This window comes from Lissotriton helveticus, chromosome 6 (genome assembly GCF_964261635.1).
Source record: "Lissotriton helveticus chromosome 6, aLisHel1.1, whole genome shotgun sequence".
Lineage (NCBI taxonomy): Eukaryota > Metazoa > Chordata > Amphibia > Caudata > Salamandridae > Lissotriton > Lissotriton helveticus.
In genome coordinates, this window is record NC_136067.1 from 1,357,033,715 (window position 1) to 1,357,051,093 (window position 17,379).

General features: G+C 50.2%; 1 protein-coding gene across 1 annotated transcript in view; it reads left to right on the top strand.

The window, feature by feature from the left end:
* FSAF1 (40S small subunit processome assembly factor 1) overlaps positions 1-17,379 on the top strand; it is a 201,014-nt gene that overhangs the window by 101,323 nt on the left and 82,312 nt on the right. The window contains exon 5 of the mRNA XM_078649087.1: positions 9,844-9,930. Within this exon, the coding sequence (XP_078505213.1) occupies positions 9,844-9,930 (87 nt within the window). The remainder of the gene's footprint in view (positions 1-9,843; positions 9,931-17,379) is intronic.

Genomic DNA, 17,379 nt, shown 5'->3' on the forward strand with positions numbered 1-17,379 from the left:
TTTACCGTCAGTCTTGCGGGGAGGGTCTTGCTTCGCACCCCTCTATCGGCTGCCGTCTCCTCCACCAGTGGGTGAGACCGATGAATCCTGCAAAGAGAAAGGAGAACTTTGATCAGGAACCTGAAAACGATCAGGTGACTTAATCGTAGCGCGGTCGCGCAATACATAAGTGCGTTCAGTAGACACTGGTACTGGACGAGGAGGAACGGGACCCCTGGTTCTGTCGCATTTTCCCCCGTTTCTTATTTTTGATCCAAGTCTATTTAGGACCTGGGGTGGCGATCATCTTTGTCAGGCTTCGCCGCCTGTGTTTGCTTTTGCGCTGTCTTGGCAAAAGGCTGAACACCTAGACTATTGCGGCCAACGGTCTTTTGCCGCCGTGATAATTCTCTGTAACTGACGGGGTTTCTCTGCATTGGGGACATCGCACAAAGCATTCGACACCTGGATGCTTACCGCATCTCCCTTAACGTTAGCAAGGACAAGATCGGAAACTACATCAAACACTTCAACGAGTCTCATTCCCTCAGTGCCTAGAAACCCTAACCAACCAGCATCAGTGTCACATTAGCTCTTCCTCCTATAGCAAAGGAACCAATGATTAGACAACCCAGAACATGCAACTTAGATTATACTCAGGAATGGTGGGAAGCAAGAACACTCTTTTGTTCTACTCTCATACCAGTCCACAACAGGAGTAAAAAAGAGACACGGTAAGGTTAAAATGTTTATTTTAACGACGTGCCCTTAGATGCAGTATCTTTGCTAACATAAGCAGACATGTGATTAGAAATAATATGATCAGCATTGTTACAATTCCATAAAACACAAAAGGAGATATCATATTACAATGATGGTGAAATTAGGTACTATAGCGCCTAGTACATCACCCTCCCTAGCTAGGAACTATGTTTTATAAACTAAAGAAGGTCTCTTAGGCTTGTGTAGGGGACCCCATACCTCTAAGATCAGAAGGGATGAAGCACATCAGGATCTGCAAAAGCTCTTTCTCTCTGGAAACGGAAAATGTTCCAAGTGTCTGAAATCATGCCTACAGTGTGATATTAAAGGCGTCAGAATCGCGTTGGCTTGCAGCTGCATATATGTTATGGCTAGAAGGTTAGCCGATCAGCCCGGACAAACTGCTACCTTGTTATGATAACCTTGAAGGCTTTAGCATTCAGTGTGCAGACTAGAGTCACGATGTAAGTCTAGGGATGCTGAAAACAAGCCGGTCTCATGTGAAGCATTTCACAAGCCTAACTTACAACAACAGTTATATGCAGTGTTGTGTGCAAAAGCAGTAAAAAGGAAAAATGGCGTTTAAACTTCTAATAAGCCTATGCTAACTTAACAGTGTGAATAACAAGGCCCAGTCCACACTACATTAGTTTATTAGATTAAATGTTAATATTTTCTCTGTATGCTATACCACATGGTCAGTCATCACCTCCGAAGAAACTGCCGCCACCATGAAGTTCATCCATTCAGGGGCCCCATCGGACCCCTGCCCCCACCATGGCTACTCCAGAGGGCTCCATCAGCGCCATACTCTCACCCATTCTGAACCCCTCTTCCATGACCTACCCTGACACTTCAGAACATGCAGCCGTCCTCCCATTGCTGAAGAAACCCTCCCTGGGCCCTTCAACACTCACCAGCGGAAGACTGATTTCCCTCATATCTTTCTAGGCCATGGTCTTAGACAAAATCATCAACAGACACCTCACTGAATACCTCAACGACCAACACCTCCTCAACACCACTCAGTCTGGTTTCATACTCAATCGCAGTATGGAAACTATGCTCATTACTGCCAAATATTATATTTGCCTCACTCTAAATGGAGGAGACATGGCTGCCCTCAACCTCCTAGACCTATCTTCTATGTTTGACATGGTCTCCCCCTCCTCCTAATCTAATGCTTACACACCAATGGAATCAAAGGACAAACACTCTGCTGAATCTGCTCCTTACTAACCGGAAGGACTCTGTCAGCCTGGTCCTGCACACCACATACCAAAATCATGATCTTTGGGAAGAGCAGTTCACCATAGGACTCCACCAGGTGGCCATCATAGCTAGGACCGACCCCTATCACACACGCCACAAACCTCGGGATTGTCATCCATAGCAAACTCGACATGACGGCCCAAGTTAATGCTGTCATCGCCTCATGCTTCTATATCCTGAGCAAGATTTTCAAATGGCTACCAATTGGCACCGAAAATGTTCATGTGCGCCGTCGTCACAAGCAAGCTGGACTACAGGAATACCCTCTGTGCCTCAATCAACAATAAATGTCACCAGAAGGCTGCTGACCATTTTAAACTCTGCAGCCTTGATGACTCTCAACCTCTCACACCGCATTCATCTCACATCACACCTGAAAGAGTTCCACTGGATCCTCATACACAAACGAGTACAGTTCCAACTTTCTAGGCACTTCATAACACTGGCCTACCATACCTCAACCATCAAGCTGCTTTTACAAACCCTCCAGACACATCCCTTCGTCTGGACTCCTCCTTGCACACATTCCACGCATACGAAAAACCAGATCCGACAGTGGAGCCTTCTCCTACATCTCTCCTAAAGTGTGGACGACTTGCTGCTACACATAACGAACATCCTCCTCACTTCTTAAAATCTCCAAAAAGGTGAAGACCTGGCTTTTCAAGTAGTCCCATTAAGCCCTAGGTTTAGCTAGATTTGCCCCTATTCAGTGCCAGGATACCTTCTCCGGTGATGGCATGCTTTACAAACCCACTTACATAACCTGCTTTGCCATTTGGGTTGCACACCCCCTTTGGGCTCTTCTGAATTTAAATTGTTGTTTCTGAATAAAGCTAGTACACAGTAGGAGACCTAAACCCACCGAATGCATTGTATTTTATTTGGAGTTAAAGCCTTCCTAATTATTCTCATACAGTTAATTCAAAACCAGACGGCTCGCCAGCCCATTGATTCAGTTGTACATGAGCCATTTCGAAATCACTATTTTTGCTCCTTGTTCAACATGAGATGTTTTGCATATTACTGTGCATCGCCTCGCACCCCTTAAATGAGAGTGCATGCTATCAAACACACAGAAATTGAAAATACTCAAAACTTGTCCTGTACCAGCAAGAGAACTGAGTGGTGTTATTTCCTGATTTGTAACCCCGATCATACTTTATTATGTCCCCCACTACAACTTACCTTAGTTGCTTCTTTCCACTAGCCTACCATCGTATGTCACTTATTTTGCACAAATAATGCATGGTTGATCCTTTTCTATGTAAAGACCAAAAGGTTGGTGCAAAAATAAACATTTGAAACTTAGGTCCATCACTTAAACCTTGGTTCTCTATGATGCACCAGGAAATGTGCTGAAAATAAATTATTTTATTTCCATTGTTTCTAAGGTCATAATCGTAGAAGGAGTGGCAGTCGGTATTTTTGGCGATCAAAAGTATATCTTGTTTTTTAAATTAAAAGCCGCTCAAACTCCATATAACAAGCATGTTTTTGGTAAATTTGCTCCTTTTACTGTGAGGGTTTATGGGAAGCTATATCCAGCAGGATTTCTGCAAAATGCATCAGGCTGTTCTGTAGGCATTCTTCATGATGGTGTGGTATGACCATTGCATATCAGGCCTAACAGTCCTGCATGATTAATTTAAAAATAGAATTGTGACATCAGTGTTAGACAAACCTAACTAATTATTGATATGAGAAATTAAAGTTGTTCAGTATGATCTAATAGCCTCTCACTGAGAGTTCCCCTCAGTTGATGATGTTGTCAATGCCATTAGTTGTTTGGCAACCATTGTAATACACCCCCTTTTCATAAAACTTCGCTGAAGCAGTGTTTTGCAGAAAGGCAATATGCAAATGTGGGACACTTTTTGGTGTGCACAGGCCAATTTTTTATCCCAATCCAACCCTGGTTGTGCCGCAGTGGGGAGCCGGCAGCCCCCGCACTCTACTCCACTGCAGCTCCTCTTCCCGGCCACTGTGGTTCATTTCAGGAGCTGGTCACTCAGCCGTGGCTGCTGCAGGTAAGATCGGTGGGGCCAGGTGAACAGGGCCGGACTGGCCGTTGCGGGCACTGGGCGATCCCCCGGTGGGCCGCAAGGGTGGGGCCCGGTTTTGGGACCCTGAGGGCCGTTTTTGTTACAGGGCCGTTTTTGCAGCATAATCGGCTCTGTAACAAAATCGGCCGAAAACCGGCCCTGGCAAAGAGCTCGGTCGCAACGCCTCCAAGGGGGGCCGGCCGAGCACTTTGCCAGGGCCAGTTTTGATTGCCAGTCTGGCCCTGCTGGTGAGGGGGGATTTCGAGAGACGACCACGAGGGAAAATTAAATAAATAATTCATTTTCGCTCATGGTTGTCTCTCGAAATCCCCCCTCACCTGGCCCCCCGCCCCACCTCTTTTCCCTGCAGCGGCTGTGGGCACTGTTCGTCACGGGCCCCACTCTGCAGAATTTGGCGCCGGCAAATTTCCGAAGTCCTATTGGTCTCTGTCCCTGTTCGCGGCAGGCAGCATCTGCCCTCAGTCTGTTCTCCACTGGCTCCACTACTGTGGGTAGGCCATGTCTCAGTGTTCTGCCTCTTTTCGCCTGGCTCGCATCACCTCTGGCTGTCCTTGAACACACTCTCTTTCCCAGCAGATGAGCAGCCCCAAGGAGCAGCCTGCAGTGAGTTTTGAGTTGTTGAGTAGGCAGGATGATCAATCAATCACATTTATAGAGCGCGCTACTCACCCGTGAGGGTCTCAAGGCGCTGAGGGAAGGGGTGCTGTCACTGCTCGAATAGCCAGGTCTTGAGGTGTTTCCTGAAGGTGAGGTGGGCCTGGGTTGTTCGTAGGTGTGTGGGGAGTGAGTTCCATGTCTTGGCGGCCAGGTAGGAGAACAATCTTCCTCCGGCGGTGGTTCTGCGGATCCGTGGGACGGTGGTGAGGGCGAGGCCGGCTGATCGGAGCTGGCGGGTGGGAGTGTAGAACGAGAGGCGGTTGTTGAGGTATTCGGGTCCTTTGTCGTGGAGCGCTTTGTGTGCGTGGGTGAGGAGCCTGAATGTGATCCTTTTGCTGATGGGGAGCCAGTGCAGGTTTCTCAGGTGGGCGGATATGTGGCTGTGGCGGGGGATGTCGAGGATGAGTCGGGCGGAAGCGTTCTGTATGCGCTGGAGTAGTTTCTGAAGTTTGGCTGTGGTTCCTGCGTAGAGGGCATTTCCGTAGTCCAGTTGGCTGGTGACGAGGGCCTGGGTGACTGTTTTTCTGGTGGGGATCCATCGGAACATTTTTCGGAGCATGCGTAGGGTGTTGAAGCAGGATGATGAGACGGCGTTGACTTGCTTGGTCATTGAGAAGGAGGAGTCCAGGATGAATCCCAGGTTACGTGCGTGGTCAGTGGGAGATGGTGCGGAGCCCAGTGCTGTGGGCCACCAGGAGTCGTCTTAGGCGGAGGGGGAGTGTCCGAGGATGAGGATCTCCGTCTTGTCTGAGTTCAGCTTCAGGCGACTGAGCTTCATCCATTCTGCGACGTCTTTCATTCCTTCCTGGAGGTTGGTTTTGGCGGTGGCTGGGTCCTTGGTGAGGGAGAATATCAGTTGGGTGTCGCCGGCGTAGGAGATGATGTTGATGTTGTGTTTGCGTGCGATGGCGGCGAGGGGACTCATGTAGATGTTGAAGAGTGTTGGGCTGAGTGAGGAGCCTTGGGGTACGCCGCAGATGATCTTGGTGGCCGTTGAGCGGAAGGGAGGGAGGCGGACTCTCTGGGTTCTGTCGGAGAGGAAGCAGGTGATCCATTCCAGGGCTTTTCCTTGGATCCCGGTGTGGAAGAGGCGAGTAATCAGGGTGCGGTGGCAGACGGTGTCAAAAGCTGCCGCGAGGTCTAGGAGAAGGAGGGCGGTTGTTTCTCCGTTGTCCATCAGGGTTTTGATGTCGTCGGTGGATGCGATGAGGGCGGTCTCGGTGCTGTGGTTGGCTCGAAATCCGGACTGTGATGGGTCGAGTGAGTTGTTCGTCTCGAGGAAGGCAGCCAGCTGTTTATTGACGGTTTTCTCGATGACTTTAGCCAGGAAGGGAAGAAGGGAGATGGGTTTGGAAGTTCTTGAGGTCTTTGGGGTCCGCTGTGGGTTTTTTCAGAAGGGTGTTGATTTCGGCGTGCTTTCAGCTTTCAGGGAAGGTGGCTGACATGAAGGAGTTGTTTATGACGTTCCGGAGGTGGGGTGCGATGATGTTGTCAGCTTTGTTGAAGATGTGATGGGGGCATGGGTCCGAGGGGGATCCGGAGTGGATGGTGTTCATGATGTGCGTGGTATCTTCAGTGCAGATGGGGGTCCTAGCGCTGATGGTGGTGGTGAGGGTCTTTGGTTCGGTGGCTGGAGGCGGAGAATGGGATCCGAAGCCGTCATGTATATCTGCGATCTTACGGTGGAAGAATGTGGCGAGGGAGTTGCAGAGGTCTTGTGACGGTGTGATGTCGTTCTTGCTGGCGCTGGGTTTGGAGAGCTCTTTGACAATGCTGAAGAGTTCCTTGCTGTTGTGGGTGTTGTTGTCTAGTCGCTCTTTGAATGATGTCTTTTTGGTCGTGCGGATCAGCTGGTGGTGTTTGCGGGTGGCGTTCTTGAGGGCTGTCATGTTTCCTGTGGTCCGATCGTGGAGCCAGGTTTTTTCGAGGGTCCGGCAGGATTTCTTGATTCTCTGAGGGCGTCTGTGAACCATGAGGTTTGTCTGTTGTCGGTCTTGCCGGAGGGGTTCTTCAGTGGAGCGAGGTCGTCGGCGCAGTTAGTGATCCATTGAGCGAGGTTGTTGGCTGCGTCATTGGGGCCGGAGGTGTCGGCTGGCGGGTTCTGGCTCAGTGATGAGAGGAGCTGGTCTGTGGTGATTTTGCTCCAGCATCTGCAGGGGATTTGTTGTGTGCAGCGGTGGGGTGTATTCTTTTTGAAGGTGAAGTGGATGCATCTGTGGTCGGTCGAGTGTAGTTCTGTGGAGTGGCTGAAGGCGACGTGGTTGCTGGCGGAGAAGATGGGGTCGAGCGTGTGACCGGCGAGGTGGGTGGGTGTGTCCACCAGTTGCCTGAGTCTGAGGTTGGCCAGGTTGTCGAGCAGGGTGGTGGTGTTGTTGTGGTTGTTTTTCTCCAGGTGGAAGTTCAGGTCCCCTAGGAGGATGTTTTCTGGTGAGGCTAGGGCGTGCGGGCTGATGAAGTCGGTGATGGTTTCGCTGAATTGAGTGTGCGGGCCTGGGGGTCTGTAGAGGAGTGTTCCTCTTAGGGTGGTCTTGGGGTCGATGTGAATTTGGAAATGTAGGTGTTCGGCGGCGAAGAGTGTGTCTTCGGCGTTGGTCGTGATGTTGATGGTGTTTTTGTAGATGATGGCGATTCCTCCTCCGGTTTGGTTGGTGCGGTCCTTTCGGGTGATCTTGTAACCATCCGGGATGGCTATGGCAATATCTGGGGCTGAGGATGCATTCATCCAGGTCTCTGTGAGAAAGGCGACGTCTGGTGCCGTTGAGTCGAAGAGGTCCCAGAGTTCAACGGCGTGCTTGTGGACGGAGCGTGAGTTGAGGAGGATGCACTTGAGGTTGTTGTTGCTGATTTCAGGTCCGGCGGGCGGTGTGCAGGTTCGGAGGCAGGTGAGGCAGGTGAAGGGTCCATGTGTGCGCTTCGGGGTGGCTCGGTAGCAGGCCGATGGTCGTCCGGTGTTGAGTGCGTTGAGGGCGGCGGTGTCGTATTTCAGTCGGGTTCCTTGGTTCCGGCGGGGGCCAGGAGTTCTGGCCCTGGGCGCGGTCCCGGCGCGGACGGGCGCAGACGGGCTTGCCTTAGGCGTGCCTTTGGCGCGCCAGCGGCTCGGCCACGAAGCTGCCTGCATTATGTAGGGGTCGAGGGAAGGAGGAGCAGCTGGGAGGGGGAGCGGGGACCAATCGGGGGTCAGGGGAAGGGGCCGCAGGGGACGCAGCGGCGGGAACGAAGGAGCAACGGCGGGGGGACAACTACAGTGGGACGGGCACAGGATGCGAAAGGGAAATACAATAACTACAAACAGACGCAGCAGGACACAGAACGCAAAAAGGAAATACAATACAATAAATTAGTGATGCAGTAGAGAGATAGAAGGAGGCAGAGCTTACGATCACTGGACCACCAGGGATCGAACCGGCGGCAGCAGCAGTGAGGCACCGGGCACAGGGTCACAGCACTAGCAGGATGTGCTAGCGCGGTGGAGGGGCGACCTGGCCTGAAACCAGGGTCAAGGGTCGCTCCCTTAGCGCGCAGCGGACTGCAATATGTAGCTTATTAGATTGCAAGATGAGACAGACGGCGCAGAACCACTCAAGTTTGCAGCTGCCAGCTTAAGTGGCTAAGCAACATTCCCCCTTCTGTCGCTCACTTTTGACATTTAACTGCATAATTGTGCCCCACAGTGTGCATTTCCAAAAGCCTCAAGTTGGCGCTCCGTGTTAAATAGAGTAAGTACCGCACCAGTCTAGAAAGTCTGCAGTGGTGACCAGTTCAGACTCAGTCTAGGCTCAGGTGTACTCCAATATTCCCACTTGCCCTCTTCTTTGAGTAGTTTGCTCCACCGTCCGCACTCTGCCTGAAAAGGCCTCCATCTTAGTAAAATATAAAGTATATCCCTGAAATTGCCAGCCTGATAGCTCCCTCCTTGTATTCTGTCATGGCTGCTCTCTCCCTCCTTTTATTCTGTCATGGCTGCTCTCTCCACCTTTGAATGTCGGATGAGTGCCCCAGGTTGACAGTATACCCTGATCTCTCAAGTTACCATCATCTTCTTCTCCGACCCCGCCATGCGGCAGTCACTTTCGCACCACCGCCATCTTGACTGACTCAGGCCCGTGAGGTTAACAGTGCCTTAATCTCTGGCAGCATTTGGCAGGTCTGTCCCGGACCTCTGCCGACGTGGCCCTGACAGACCCAGTTGTTGGACACCGGCCTGCCACTGTCCCTCGATCCAGAGGGTGACATTGGCAGCCTCTATGGGGACGTGCTCCAGAACTCCGCGGTCTCCATACCTGGCCAGCCTCACCACTTCTAAGTAGTGTTTCAAGGAGTCTTTTATGTGCGTTAATTACTCATATAGTAAGGTTTCTTTAATTTTATATTTAAAAATTGCAGCTTCGTCTGTAGTGGGCCTTGTTTTTCAGTACCATTTTTTTTAATGGATCTATTTGGCCTCAAAAAGCCAACAACCTGTTTAAGGGTTAGAATGATATGACCTAGGTACTCCATGTTCCTACCTTTGATAAGCGTCTAAGGCACCTGAATGGTTAGCCACTGTGAAAGGAGGCATCTCAATAGAAAAGATCACAATGGGAATGTACAAATGGGGCCACTGCAGTGACCTCTGCTGATTCTATGGGTAGTTTAACAAACTCCTTTGTTTACCGATGCACTGTCCTTATTGTTTTACCCCCGTCAGATAGGTAAGCTGATGCAAACATCCTTTATGTAACTAGCTAAAAGTCAGTCCACAACAGAAGGCATTTAGTAAATTGCTGGAATTCCTAAAGTGTAAAGAAATCACTTTTCAATTAACATAAAACTAAGACCTATGCTACACGCCCATTTTATAAAAATGTGGTCAGTGCTGAGGAATAACCGGAACATAAATCAAGACCAAGTATATCTGGTTGAAGCCTTCCAGCTCCAAATGCCTTCCTCTTGAGTTATGATGTCCTTGTTTTGAATCAAACTTTCAATAATATTCTTACTTGATGATTTGTGGTTGCCCTATTGGGGTATCATTATTATTAAATATCTCTGCTGAGATGATTTCCATTGTTTTGCTCTTTTATTCTATACAAACACTCATTAATCTTGGCAATTTTTCTTGTTTCAGCCTCCTAAAAAGGAATATGTGAATTACAAAGTTTACCAGGATCAAGTCAAGCAAAAGAAAACTGTAAAAAAAGAAGAAAGTGTGAAGGTTCGTAAGAAAGAGGCCCCAATGTTCTTATCAGACTGTTCCCTCTGCCCTACTAATTTGCATAGAACATTTGACTTTAACATCTATTGCATGGTATATTATGTGCAAGCATTAACCACCCATAATCTATCTAAATAAATTATTCCAGTCCTGAAGATAAAGGTTCAGGGATGTATGACATTACAATGCATGCTTTTACCACGCATAGCGCTTTGGGGCGCTGGATAGTGAATAGTTTAATTTACTATTCCAACTCCAGTCCCCGTGGACACTAGGGAAGGTGTTGGATAGTAAATTAAATCTATTCCCTATCCTAGACCGCCCCCCAGCGCAATGCGTTGTAATGGTTTGCGTTGTAAAAGTTGCGTCGTAGGGGCACTGCGTGGTAAAAGTTGCGTTGTAAAGGATGTTTCCCAGGTTCAGTGCTTAAAGCTTCAAACATGGGAAAAGGGTGACGTTAAACATTTGTTTATAGCATAGGAGCATTTGGGTATGCCCAAGAAAAATATAAATGCAAAAAGAACAATTGATGGACAGACTGCAGAACAATGTCATACATTCACCCCAGTACAGAGATCTGGGCCTAAATCCATCGGTTTTTTTTTGCTCACCATGCCATTCCAGTTTGGACTCCGCTATAGGCGAATAAGTCTTGACCCTGCGCCCAGTGGGAATAGTCCAGCCTGAACTGCCAGGCCAGGTCCTCCCTGGACTGGAAACAAGCATCCTAGGTCCGGTTTCGGGCTTTCAGCCATCATCAGCAAGGGTATCTTGACTCCAGTGGCATGGAGAGCGTGGGACCCACGTCTGGCATACCCGACCCACTCGGGGTGACAAATGCAAAAAGAACAATTGATGGACAGAATGAACTAAGCCATATGCAAATCAGTCTTAACCCTGTGCCCAATGAAAATATAAAACATTTTTGGTACTGCCTGCTTTTGGATGTGATGAAAATGCTCGCACATTTCCTATAACATGTTTATATTGTTCATCACGACCATTGAAAATTGAAGTATGCCCGTGAAATTTAGGAATACACTATAGTTGTAGGAACAGTGTTAAATTAATAAAATAGCCATGAAAGGTTCACAAAGATCAAATGTGTTCATTTTCCTTTTTTTTTATTAATGCTTTATTCATAGCTCAACGGAGGCATACAATTAGTGTCATTCTGAGACAGTAAGTTGGTAATGCTCAATTGCAGCAAAAGTTTGGCACAAATGCATAACGACATTATACACAGTGGTACATACAGTTATTCTAAATCTAGCTGGACCGGGTAGTGTGTGGGGGTCCATTCTCTTGTGCACACAGGCGACCTCATGGTTTCTCTTCCCGCCGAGTCTCGGTGTGCTTTGTGTTATGATTGTGCGCTAGGGAGTGTGGGTTTATTTCGGCATCCTCTAGTTGGCGAAGGTATGTTATAAGTGGGTCGCAGATGTTGTGTGGGCGGCTTGCTGGGGGGCAGGCGGTCCCAAAATGTGGTCAAGTGCATCTGACCTCAGTGAATTGCCACTCTACACTTGGCTAGCAGTAGTAGCATCGCAATTAATCATCAATGCGTTTTAGGGAGCTCCTTTACATAGCCTAATAAACATGTAGTCAAAGCTGGTGTTAAGGAGGGCTAGTGTGCTGGCACCTATTGTGTATATATCACACCAGTAGTCCTTCATCAGCGGGCATGTCCAGGCCAGGTGCAAAAATGAGGCTTCCGTTACGGAGCACCACAAGCATCTTGCATCATAAGCCAGGCCCATCTTATAGAGGCCCACTGGGGTGCAGTATAGTCTATGTAGATATTTAAAATGTATTAGCCACAATCTGTAGTTCGGAGAAAGTCGCTTGGTTTGGCTACAGCAATATTGCCATTGGTCCTTGGGCATATACGTGCCCATATCTGTTTCCCAGGCCTGCTGAGCTCACGCAGTGTCTAGTGGAGAGGCTGCTAGTGTTAGTGAATAGAGTCTGGTTATTCATTTGTGAGATGATGCTGCTGTATGTACATATTCGAACGCCTCGTTAGCCGATTGGGGGGGGGGGTGCCTGGGAACACCCTGTTTGTGTTTCTACAGGTCACTCTAAGTTGATAATATAATAATGTGTCTAGTGGTGTAATTGTGCACATGATTGTACCAGTGAATGGGGAAATAACTGTCCATATGGGTATAAATCAGTCAATGTATGTATGCCGAATACTTTGGCTCGGCGTGCCATCCCTTTATTATGCAGTGGGGGAAGACGGGGTTCTCAGCCAGTGCTATGAATGGTGCGTATAGCGTATCGAAGCCTGTCTGTCTGCGGATGCCTTCCCACGTCCAGCGCACGCATTCCACCGTACTTATTGCATCCTTAGGTGCTTTGTACGTTTGGATTAGTGCTGTGGTTAGTTGCCAAGGGGAGGCCTGGTTTTTTTAAATTGTTTTTATTGCAGAATTATGCAGAAATATGGACAAAACGCCGGGTGAAATCAACCATCATCACCCCCTCAATACAAGGTACCATACATTCTCAGGGTTGTACACAGCCCATCAGCCCACATCCCGGAGGCTGGGCGGCGCAACTTCAAAGTCCAACAAAAGGTCTCCTAGTATAATACAGAGGGGTTTCTGGTCAACAACATAATGATGCATCCGCTTTTTTGTTTCCCCTCAACAACTCCCCCTCTCCCCCTAGACACCCCCTGGAGGAGCCGTTCTTACCATGTGAGCAACACAAGGACCCACCGGATCTGCGGAGTAGGGTCCCGCTAATACACTATTATGTCGACATTCCATGTCCCCTACCCATCGCTACCTGCGTTCCTATCCCTACCGAGTTGGTCAAAGAACTCCCCTATACCCCCCTCCCCCTAACTGCTGCTGACGTGGGTTGTAATTGTGGGTTTTGGACAGAATGGCGCGCCATCAATAATGATTAAGCGTTCGTGCCTCTGGTCTCATGGAACCTCAGTCTCCGAAAGTCTCTCCTCCTCATCTCCTGTCAAATAATCACACAAGGCCTGCACAATCGTCTCCCAAGCCCTAGCCGTCTCCAGGCTCCTCTCATTCCCCATTCTGGTGGCCTGCCGCATTCTCAGTACACTCTCGCACCTTGACCATTTCAACAACCTTCCTTGGTTTTCCAGCGCCATGTAACCTCCCTCTGGGCCAACATGAGCCCCAGATCTATGAATTTGCTTGTGACTTTCGTTTTCGCTGTGTGAGGAAACCAAAGTAATAGGCATGCAGCCTTGTCAAATTCCACTTCCCTATCCTGTGATCGTGTTCAGAAGTGCACCCACCTCAGGCCAATACGTACCCAGCTTTGGGCAGTCCCACACCATATGATCCAGTTCAGCCTCCGGTGCCGAACACCTCGGGCATGCCGCGTCCTGCACTTGAAAGTGCCCGCGGAGCTTCCCGGGGTCAGATAAGCTCTATGCAAAAGGAAAAAATGTACCTGTTGGAATCTAGCATTCCTACTACCCTTCCATGTTCTTGCTATAATGTGGCCCCACTCTGCATCCGGAATAGGCTTGCCTACACTTTCCTCCCATCTGGTCTTCAGCGCCGTGCGCGGTTCTAGCCCTTCGTTCAACATCCGTGATTGGAGACAGGTTACCGCCTTGATCGTACCCGCGGCCATCACCACGTACTGGCAAGCCATGGTCGTATCCGGCTCCGTCAGTCCCACCTTCCAGTGTTTTTGCATCGCTGCAGAGATCGCCGCATGCAGGAGATAACCCCCATCTGGGAGGCCAAATTGCTCCTGCAGCACCTCAAACGGGGCCATTACTCCCTCCGCAAACAAATCACCTATGACCTGTAGGCCCAGCTCATCCCAGTCCAACAGCGGAGACCAATCTCCCCCGTGCAGCAGCGCCGTCAGCATCCCGAGAGGGATCTCCGGGGCATAAGGTCGCGCAGCCCGTGCACGTTTCAGGCTCCTATTCCAGCACAACCGGAGGGTTTTTTCCTCTAAGGTGAGCTCGCTTAATGCCAGTCTCTGTTGCATAACTATATAGGAGAGCACGTGCCTCTGGATACCCGTCCCACGAATCCATTCAGGGCCCCTAAATTCCCTAGCGACATTCTGTGTCAGAACCTGGAGCTGGGCTGCCAGGTAGTATAGTTCGAAATCCGGCACTGCCATCCCTCCCTCGAGCTTGGGTCTAGTCATGGTGTGCAGCGCCACCCTACGTCTGCCTTGCCCACAGAGGAACTGTGAGAAGTTGGCCTGATGTGCAGTGCTCACTATTCTAGTGATCACTATATATCAGTCCAAACAACCCTTATTGATGATTGGTTGTAAGTCAACCTTATAGACCAGCTATCCTAGTAGCATGGATACGAGCAGTCTAAGGCTAAGACTCTAGAGGGCGTGTTAAGCCAGCTGTTTTACCATCACATTACCCCTTGAACACCCAGTGAAAGGACACCACACAAGTGTTATGAAAATAAACAATGTATTTATTAGAATCACAACAACCCTGTACTCTTTATGAGGACAGGGTGCTAAGCACACAACAAAACTCTTATAAAAATACTTAAGTTAGCACGTTATACACAAATGCCCGAGGGGCACGAAAAACCATATACTCTAAAAGTGGAATGCGAATTACTAGCAGGTAAGTAACGATTCTCAGAGGCTTTGGGATCGCTAGGACTGGACTACTGAACCTTTAGATTACTAGCAGGAGGCCTAGGGAACTTGGGTGCAGAGTGTGCACTCTCACGCGGGATGCGGGACAAAGTCTATGGAAGCTAGAATTCACAAAGTTAGTGTTTACGGGCGAACCCGACCTGGTAGGAAGAAAACGACAGTGGATCCTGACCCTTGGATAGTGAGGCTATGCTGGGGCACCGAAATGCCGAAGTTACCTAGCCCAGGGGCTGCAGCTGCATAGGTCTGAAGAGACGTCGGGAATCCTCGTGCCGGACCAGGAGCCTGGAAGAAGGAAGTTGCTGGCAGGCGACCAGTGAAGGAAAGTTCGATGGATCCAAGCCTGGATCAAGGAAGAAGGAAACCTGAAAGCAGAGGGGACCAAGTTCTTGAATCACTAGCCAGTGATTAAGTGGGCACCAGGATGGCACCGGGCGAAGTCACCGCAGTCAGGTGAGTGGGCGCTGCTGGGCTCTGCAGTCTCTCGGACCAGGAGGCGTTGTCGGCGACCAGGATGGAGGTGCGAGCTGTCCCACGAAGGTTCTTGCTGTCGACGTCGCTGGACCCAGGATTGGGCAACAAGTCTTGGCAAATGCAAGGCCCACGCGGTGTACCTAAAATGGCGTCTTAGCCGGACCAGGAGGGTCCAGGGTACTTCTCCGATGGAGGGAAGCAAGGGCCAGTCTGGAGCAACCAGACTAGCAGCAGTGTTGTCGTCGGGCGTCGTTCAGAAGGCCACAAGCCAGCCGGCTAGTAGCCAAACAACGCGGTGAGCAGCAAAAAGCAGAAGGGCCCCACGCCGATCGTGGAGATGCTGGGGGGCTGCTCTTCGGTGCTGGAGCTGCTCAGGGTGGGGGCTTCTCGGACCCCAAAGCACTCACCAGGAAATTACTCGGTGGGCTTGCTGTGCAGAAGTCGTGCAGTCTTGGCGATGGCCGGTCCCTCGAGGTCTCGTCGCACCCACGGTTCTCAGCTGTGCTGTAGAGGTGGGTAGAGGTCAGAGGTGCCAGGGAAGCCGGGTCTCGTCGAGCTGGGCAGTCGGATTCCGGAGGAAGGACGTGCAGCAGACCGCAGTGTTCTTGGATGGTGCCTGCGGATGCAGGGTGACTACTCCTTAGCCACAAGGGAGAATCTTGAGGAAGAAATCGTGAAGTCCTTTCGTGGAAAGTGGTATCTTGATTCCAAAGATGATCTGATTTGGAAGGGGGCCAGTCTCTACCTTTATCTGGGAAAAAGGGGGCTGGCACGCGACTAAGTCCTGCCCTAGGGGTGGGACCAGGAGGGGGGTGGTTACACCCACTTCCTTGGCGGGCTTTCCCCAGGCCAGGGGCTGGAGTGCCCCTGGAACTGGTTTCAGCCGGCCTATGCACAGTGAGCACCGGGGTGCCACTTGCAGTCACCTTCCTCTGTAGCCCTGCCTACCTGGAATACACAAAACCCTGTCTGGGACGGTGCTGGCACCGCCCCTGGCAGGAAACCCTTTGTCCTTGCCTCCTGCTCTGGGAGGGCTCCCAGCAGCAGGAGGGCAGACTTGTGTCTCGGTGGCAGCATCCATTTTGTGGAGCTGAGGCTATGTCTGACTTTAACCGGGGTTAGGGGTTACATACATGTCGTGTCCCTCTAGAAGGGTGGAATGCTAACCCCGTCGCCAGAATTGGCGAGGGGTTAGTATTCCAATTCGTATGACACCTTACTCGACATGTTTTGATAAAGCGATACCAGAGTTGGCATATAACCGCGAGGATTATAATGCACTTAAGAGTATATGGTATGCGATATCATGGAAACGGCTAAGGGATGGATCCCGAAAGCCGCAGACAGGCTCAGCTCATGCCAGAGCACCATCTCACACGATTCCAAGCACTCTGCCTTCAGGATTGTTAAGGCCTGCCATAGGAGTGACTGATAGGAGATCTGTGTGTCCATCTTAGGGTTAGATATAGGTATACTATATCTAAAGCAAAGGGTGAGTACACCACCTTGCCCCAGCTGTCGTGCAGCCAGTTGTGTCAGTTTTAGTTAGTCAGCCCAGGGGTGGCATAATACATGCTTCAGCCCCTGGGAGACTTCTGGGTACACCTCAGCCCTGGGTACAGGGACTTGGAGAGGGCCCAGTGCCAATTCAGTACCTGAGTACAATTTGGATAGAGAGAACAGCTAGGCTGTGGGTCTGATTAGCAGGCCCACAGCCAGGGAAAGTCGTAAACCAGTGCAGCAAAAAGCAAAAATCTGGGTGATCATAGGATTGCAGACCCTACTCTCCTACAGGAACTCAATAACCAACGACCTGAGGTCCCTAAAGATCCGCTGTGGGATCCAGATAGGCAATGTTCTGAAGTAATACAGCAGTCGAGGGAGAGCTACCATTTTTAACAATGCCACTCTACCCTGCACCGACAAAGGGAGGGAGGCCCAGAAGGACATACAGCCACGCAATCCCCTGATACACCGCCCTATATTGCCCTCTAGGAGGCTCGCCGTGTCATGATAGATCCGGACTCCCAGGTACGTAAAGCATCTGTCCGCCCAGATCACGTCTACTGCAAGAGGAGAGCATTGGATATCCGGTCGCAGTGGGAAAACACAAGTCTTAGCCCAGTTCACCTTAAGTCCCGACAACCCGCCGAAGGAGGAGAGCAGCCCCATGGCCCCACTTAAAGCCGCCTCCATGTCCTCCAAATACAGCAACAGGTCATCTCATACAACGAGATGTAGTGAGTACTCCCTCTATAGTGGATTCCGTTAAAGGACTCCCCCATCCTGGCCTGCGCCGCCAGTGGTTCCATCGCGAGAGCGAACAGAAGG